The sequence below is a fragment of the Elephantulus edwardii genome, unplaced genomic scaffold (genome assembly GCF_000299155.1).
Source record: "Elephantulus edwardii isolate Elephantulus edwardi_28Jun2011 unplaced genomic scaffold, EleEdw1.0 scaffold00193, whole genome shotgun sequence".
NCBI classification, from domain to species: Eukaryota; Metazoa; Chordata; class Mammalia; order Macroscelidea; family Macroscelididae; genus Elephantulus; species Elephantulus edwardii.
In genome coordinates, this window is record NW_006399943.1 from 5,342,913 (window position 1) to 5,350,018 (window position 7,106).

The 7,106-nt window shown below is 57.1% G+C and overlaps 1 protein-coding gene across 1 annotated transcript; it reads left to right on the forward strand.

The window, feature by feature from the left end:
- Positions 1-1,081: 1,081 nt before the first annotated feature.
- Positions 1,082-3,046, forward strand: LIME1 (Lck interacting transmembrane adaptor 1). The gene is made up of 7 exons (XM_006896952.1): positions 1,082-1,179; positions 1,296-1,353; positions 1,428-1,515; positions 1,815-2,018; positions 2,082-2,158; positions 2,233-2,431; positions 2,604-3,046. The coding sequence occupies exons 1-7, from the start codon at positions 1,082-1,084 to the stop codon at positions 3,044-3,046; spliced, it is 1,167 nt and encodes a 388-aa protein (XP_006897014.1).
- Positions 3,047-7,106: the final 4,060 nt, after the last annotated feature.

Sequence of the window (7,106 nt, forward strand, 5' to 3'; positions counted from 1 at the left end):
TGAGCCAGGACATTAAATGATTTCCTGACATGTCTAAGTGGACACTTGGCGGCTGCAGGGTCTTGGCGGGAGGGGACTTCTCATGAGATGCTGGAGTCTGAAGGGGCTCAGGCTGGCACCTCTCTACTCTGAACGGGGATGTCCATTGTGGTTAGATGGATGGCATAGGGGAGGGGCCTCAAGGGGCCCTCCAGGCTTCTTGTTGGGTTGGCCCAGCCCCACATGCGTGCCATGGCTTCCTCACTCCAGGGGAGCAGCAGTATCTGCACAGCAGAAACCTGTGCGAGTAGTGGGGTATGCACCACCCAAGACCTGGGAGGGGGAGGCGGCTTAGCAGGTGGCGGGCTGCAGTGGGGGCTGGGAGTGAGGTGGAGGCGCTCAGCAGGAAGTGAGGAGGGGCACGACTGCGGTGCACACAGGCTGCGGCTGCCCAGAGGCTGAGAAGGCTGCTGCCCAGAGGCTGAGAAGGCGCTGCTGGGCCTGGCTGGGTGAGTGCCCTCCCTCAGTGTTCCTCCAGGGGCCTAGACCTCCAGCTGGGAGTCTCACCAATGCGGAAAATTGAGAAGAGGCTGAAAACTGGTCTGTTTACCCTTACCCCTCCCCACTGGTCCAAGAGCAGGCTGCCCTGCCCCACCCCACCCCACAGCCCTTTCAGGACCTCAGCAAGGGAACACCTGGGGGCAGGGCGAAAGCTAGACAAGGGGCCAGGTGCTGAGGCCCAGAGCAGTTCCCCTTAGGTTCTCCTGCGGGTTAGGTGGGGTGTCCCCAGGCCTGGTGGGCTAAAACTGCTCCTGCAGCCCAGAGTGAGTCTTCCTGGGACTTTTTCCGGCCTCAGGTTCTTTTGTAGTGACCACAGGTGCCCACTCCTCCTCACTAGCCCATCTTCAGCTGTCACTGAGTCACCACTAAGATTCGGACGGGCATGGGAGGGGGAGCAGTGCCGAGCCCTCCCCAGGGAGGTTCTTGGTCTGCAATTCCAGGTGCTGAGTCAGTACAAGGGGCCTGGCTGGCAGTGCCTGGTGCACCCTGTTCAGACTCTACGCAGTCGCATCTTTCTCCTCCACCCTAGGCCATTGAGGAAATGGGACCACCACTGGCCTCGGCCCCTCCTGTGCTCTGGGTTCTCGCCAGTTTCACATTGCTCCTCGGGCTGTGGGTACTGTGTGTGGCTTGCCGCAGGTACCTCCATCTGTGCCCAGGGGAGAAGATGGAGGGAAGGTGCCAACCTGAGGCTGGCCTCCCTGGCAGGGTAGGGTCACAGTGAAACCCTGGATTGATGATCCTCTCACCCCCAGGAAGCAGGCCTCAAGGCCATGGGCAGGGCTGGAAGGCATAGAGACACCAGCAGACCCAGTGAGTACTTGTGGCTGGTCCCTGAGCCAGCTTGGGCACCAGGGTCATTACTTAACAGCCTTCCTCACCTTCAGACTCTGTTAAGACAGACTCACCTCTGCACCCTCAGCACGTTGGACACTGGGTTACACAAGCTGCACCACGGCCCTCCAAGCAGCCAAGGTGAGGGGGGCCAGGTAGAGGTCTGGGGTTTGGGGCAAGGACCAAGAATTTGGGCTAGGACAGGGGGTTCAAGGCAGGTGACTGGGGCACAGGATGGGGGTCTGAGGTCCAGGACTGGAGTGCAGAGTAGGGGTCAGGGGCATGGAGGTGGGGGTGGGGCCTGAGGCATAAGGCAAGGGTAGACCTGGGGGACTGGTACAGTGAAGTGGGAGCTCCTTGCACCCTGATCATGTTGGTCCCCAAATTACTTGGAGACATGCAGCTGCCCCAAGTTACTTTGCCCTTATCCCTGTATCCAGCGCCCCGGCCTGCTAGCATGGACCTCCTGCAGGCGCACTGGCTGGAGGGACAGAAGGGCACTCCCAAACTGCCTAAAGCACCTCTCTCTCTACATCAAGATCTACCGAAGCCTTTGCTGGTTCTCCCCTCCACCCCCACTTGCCCCGAGGTAACCTATTCCAATGTGGGGCTGGCCTCACTTCCCAGAGCCAGCCTGGCGGCCAGTCCTGCTGTAAGGGCAGGGGCCAGGCTGAGCAGTGGCGGGGCTAGGCCTGGGTCAAGGACAGGACCAGTGGCAGCTGAGTATGCCTGTGTGCGGAAGCTCAAGGGAACAGAGAATACTGAAGTGCTGCCGTCTGCACAGGTAAGTGGGCGGGACTGGACACCTTTGATGGGCAGGTGGTGCTCAGCTCTCTGGTGACCTCCTTCCTCTCCCAGGTGGACATCTTGTACTCCAGGGTCAACAAGCCTAAAAGGACGGGCAAAGGGCTGAAGAACGAGTCTCTTGGCCCAGAGGGCCTGAGATCCTTGCCAAGCCCCCTTCCAAGGGGCCAGGATGTTGACCTGCTGGCCCTGGAGAACGTTTACGAGAGCATCCAGGAGCTGGGCCGCACCTCCTGCAGCCCCCCAGCTGGCTGTTAGCAAGAGTGGACACATGCTGGATACCAGCCGCTCGCCTGCCCCAGGGCTCACCGTCCGGCCTGTGTCTGAATAAATTCGGTGGCTCAGAGACAAACACAGAGTGGAGGGTCCTGGAGGCAGGGAGGTTCCGCGCAGTGCCTTCAAGGATGGCGGCCTGCTCTTGGCAGCTGTGGGGCTAGGAGGGGACAGTGAACTGTCCAGCTTATGGCCAGGCGAGCCGGGCTGGAAGGCAGAGGAGGGAGAAAACCCAGTCGACCCTGGGGGCTGCACTTGGGCCCTGAAGCCCCCAGGCGCACTCCGTACCTGCCTGGTGATGCTTAAGAGGGGGCCAGGTAGAAGACAGGTGGTCACATTTAGGGATGTCCGACTCCTGGGAAGCCCGACAAGGCGACTAGAGTCCATGGGGCCGGGGGAGGCGGGCCCCCCATGCTGCAGCGCGCACTCCAATAGGCGCCTGGGAGGCGGGCGGCTGCGGATCCAGGAGGGGGTTGGTGGCCGGCCATCCCTGAGCGTCAGGCTCACTGCCCAGCCCCAGGGCCACCATGTAGGCCACACATCCCCTGGCACCGAGCCTGGGCTGCCGTTGCCCCATGTCCCGTACCGCTGGTAGGTCCATTTGGCCTCTTGGGCTTGCCACGTGGTGGGTCAGGCATGAAGGCTGCAGCCAAAGGCTCCAGGCCCGATTGCTGCTCCTGGGACAGTCCCGCTTTGCCGCCGCAGGTCCTGAGTCCGCCAGCGCACACGGGGCCGCTGTCAGCCACGAAGGACGAGGCGCAGGACACTGCACCCACAGGTCCTGCACCCGCCAGCGCACATGGGGTTGCTGTCGGCGGGGGTGGTACTGTCAGCTGTGTAGGACAGGGGGCCCGACCGACCAACTTGCTGCAAAGATCGGGCCCAAGTGGGTAGGGTGCTGGGGACCCAGTCGGCAGCATGTCCTGTGTCGGTGCTAGGTGGCTGGGCAGGTGATGGAGGAGCGCTGTCCCCACAATCCCTGTGCAGGGCCGGAAGTGGGGCCACACTACAATCGGTAGTCAGCTCTTGGGCCCGGCCCCTGACCGGCTGAGTGGTAGGGTGGCAGGCCCAGCTGGACCCTTGCCCTGAGCCAGCTTCATCCGCAGGGACCCGCCGGCAGTGTGGGTTTCTCAGGCTTGGAGTTGGTGTTGCCACGGTACCGACTTCTGGGACCCGGGAAACTGGGTGAGAGTTGGCCTGGGGCCACCTTCAACCATACTGATTGTCCTGCAGAGGTGTGAGTGGCAGTGGGCCCCACAGGGCATGCACACACGTGCTCTCAGGCATGCAGGGCAGTGGATCGGGCACAGGTCTTCCCAAATGGCCTTGGTGGCCTTGGTGGAGCACAGGTCAGGATTCTAGACTGGACTTCTGAGCCCCTCTCCCGTGCTGGGGAGGGTTGAGTGGTCTTTTGGCCTCAATGTCTGGGACACTGATGAGTGGACTGTTGTCCATCTTGCTGTGTAGAAGGTACCATGCAGAGTCTAAACAAGAGCTGAGGAATCACAGGCTACTGACCTTAGTCTCCCAGCCGTGGATCCTTTTGCACTCGGTGGGCTGACTGCAGCCAGGGAGGCCATGGTGAGCTAGGTTTGGGGTCCCTCTGATAGGATGGTATTAATAAGTTCAGAATTCTCTATACAGGTATCAGTTATAAAACTATAGTTATTTTTCTCTAGCCTGCCAAGCTAGTTGCTTAGCCTCTGAATTGTTTCCTCTCTTTAGTCATGTAGAGTAGTTTGATCTGTTTGTTTACCAGAGGAGGAAATGCATCTATCCCAGATGCTGGTGAAGCTGGTTCTCCAGTCATATGTAAACTGTATCTTAATCTGCCTGTTTACCAGGAGAACTGGGGCCTTCCTGAATTACTGATACACAGATAGGAACTGTCCTTTTCAGATGTAGAAATCACCTTTTTTTTACTAACAAAAGTGCATTGTTAAATGAGCTGGAGTTTCACCGGAAGTATATAAGGCTATGACCACTCCCAGGTGGGGAGGCAGCCTTAGAGGTGACTCGCTGTCTCCCAGATCTGTGTAATAAAGTGCATTTATGGATATTGCAGTCCTTTGTCTTATTGGCAACTGACTACGGAAAGAACCCCTTGTGTTCAGTAACACCTCCATTGTTTGGAGTCAGGCTTCCTAGCCTGAACCAGCTTCTGCTGGCTGCCCCTTGCTCCTGACCTGGCACTGTGTGGCTGTGGCACAATCTTGGTTAATTTGTGTTGGGAGCCTAGCCTCTGCCCACCCAGGCCTTAACCTCTATCCAGCACCAAGGCCTGAGGAGTCAGCTGGGTAAGTGACCAAGGTTCAGGAGACCCCAGCCCTGTCATGCTCTTGCTTGCTAGGAGTGGTTTGTGGCTCTGTAACCAGAGCAGGGCTGGAGCTGGGTCTCCAGCCCATTTGCCCACAGCGATCACACACACATGCCCAGGCCTGTACATATGCTTTTGGCCAGGGAGAGGCCTGGAGAACCTGCTGCGTCCCCAACAGCGCCCTGCCCCCTTCTCCAGAGCCCCTCCAGAACAAATGCAGCTCGATGAAGTCATGGCTGCAGCAGCCATGATAATCCTGACCACTGGGGGCCCCAGCCACATGCTTCAGCTCAGGTGAGACAGGCTGAGCACAGGGATGCAGCTGGGGCAGACCTCTAGACCCCCAGATCAGGAAGGAGAGCCCTGCATCTGGACCACTGTCTTCCTAACGCACCTGAACCCAGAGACATCAGAACGCCCAGAGCCCACACAGGGCCCCAAAGCCAGGTGACTGGAATGCTCCCTTACACCTGGCTGGCTGGCCGAGGGCTTCTCCAATGGGCTTGCCACTGAACCCTACCTGCAGAGTTGCCCACCAAGCTCTAGGGGCCAGAGGGGGGCTAGAGGTGGGTAGGAACTGACAGTGAGCTCTGACCACCTATCCCTGCAGAGCCTGGCTTGGAGCCCTGGAAGGAGGCTCTGGGCCAGCCAGGCAGCTACAGCAGCAGCAGTCACAGCAGAGACTGGAACTTGGCCATCGACTCCCCATCCACCCCATTACCTCCGATGCCCCTGAAGGCAGCTCACTTCCTGTTTGGGGACCCTGTGGGCCCCGCCCCAGGTTGGGGACACAGGTGCTGTGGAAGAGCTGTGGGAAGATGCCAAGGCTTGTTGAGTGCCTCTGAAGCCAAGCCCTGTTGCCCTCTGCCATGGTCATCATGGTGTCTGCTTAGTGGGGACCTGTCAGGATGATGGGGCCTTGGCCTCACCAGGCCAGCCCTCAGAGCACTTTGCTGGTGTCTGGGGAGGCCCCCCCCCCCCGGCTTCCCCAAGCTTAGGCGTCTCCACTGGTCACACCCAGGCAAGGAGAAAAAGATTTGAGGTTTTTCCAGAATCTGTCTACTGGTGGTAGGGGCACAAGCTGGTTGGGAAGGTCATCTCCTTTGGTCCCCGCATTCAACTTGACCTCAGAGACCTTAGGCTGTGACACACACATACGAGCATCGCTTTGAGCAGCAGTCTCTCAATTTATTGAAACGAGCCAATTTTGCAAGAATGTGTATGCTAGTCTCATTGCAAAAGGAAACCCACAGGTAGGCCAGGTGTGCCCAGCAAACAAGGAGCCAGAGCCCTCGCTGGAAGCAAGTGACACACACTGGCCTGCCATTCAGATGGGCAGGACATGCGTGTTCCCACTTACAGAGATCTCTCCCAATATTAAACACGCCTCTAGTACAAACGGGTTTATAACGATGCATATAAAGTCAAGAACAACAGTCTTCAAGCGCCGCCCTATTCTTTTTTGTTTTATGTCTGTTGACAAGTTGGAAGCAGGTTGAAAAATATTTAAGCACAAACAGCACTGTTAACTACAAGTTTAAACAAAAGGGCACAAAAGACAACTGCGGCTCAAAGTCACCAGGTGTGGCTTTCCTGTGAGTTGCACATGTCACAGAGTGGCTAAAATCAGGTTTTCATGATATTGCAAAAAAAATCCAGTTTTTTCATTTCTCAGTCTTTTTATAAAAGGAAGATGTGCAAAGTCGGAAGCATGTCACTGTGCCTTGAACAGAGGTCCCTATTATGGAGTGTGCTGTCCCCCAGCCCAGAGTGAGTCACTTCAAAGTCCACCAGGCCCCTCGGGGCTTACAACCCCAGTCCACTCCAGCTGCCACTCTGGTGTTGCCAACACCAACATATAAACAGACATAAACTGAAAAATACAAAATGTGAAATGTAATCTACACGTTTTCCTCTTCATAAAAAAATATTTATTAAACATTGATTTTAAAAAAATTCTCACAAAAAAAAAAAAAACACCACCACACACACACAAAAAAACACCCCTTCAATTCGTGTCTTTTCCCTCAATGCCTCCAGAGAGACATCTGTCTTGGTGTTGGAAGTCCAGTGCTCCTTCTCAAAAAAGGACAAGGGACCTGCTGCTGAAGAGAGTACTTAAGGGGACTTGGTGGGAGAGGGCTTGGGACCCTCTGTTTGCGGTAGTCTTGGTTTTAAGAGAGAAGATTCCTGTGGCACCAAAAGGGAACCCCCAAAAAGGCAGGGAGGTGGCCCAGAGTGGGCAGCAGACAGAGAGCACGACGTCCTGAGTGGGGGGCAAGCTGCCCTTCATGGGATGTGGACTGGTCAGGGCCAAGGGATCTGGATCCCCGCACCG

Excerpts from the sequence above, each read along its gene's own strand:
- LIME1 (XM_006896952.1), top strand. The coding sequence starts at position 1,082 with ATGGGACCACCACTGGCCTCGGCCCCTCCTGTGCTCTGGGTTCTCGCC. Across the intron at positions 1,354-1,427 it reads TAGAGACACCAGCAGACCCA|ACTCTGTTAAGACAGACTCA; the intron begins GTGAGTACTTGT and ends CCTCACCTTCAG. Across the intron at positions 1,516-1,814 it reads CGGCCCTCCAAGCAGCCAAG|CGCCCCGGCCTGCTAGCATG; the intron begins GTGAGGGGGGCC and ends CCCTGTATCCAG.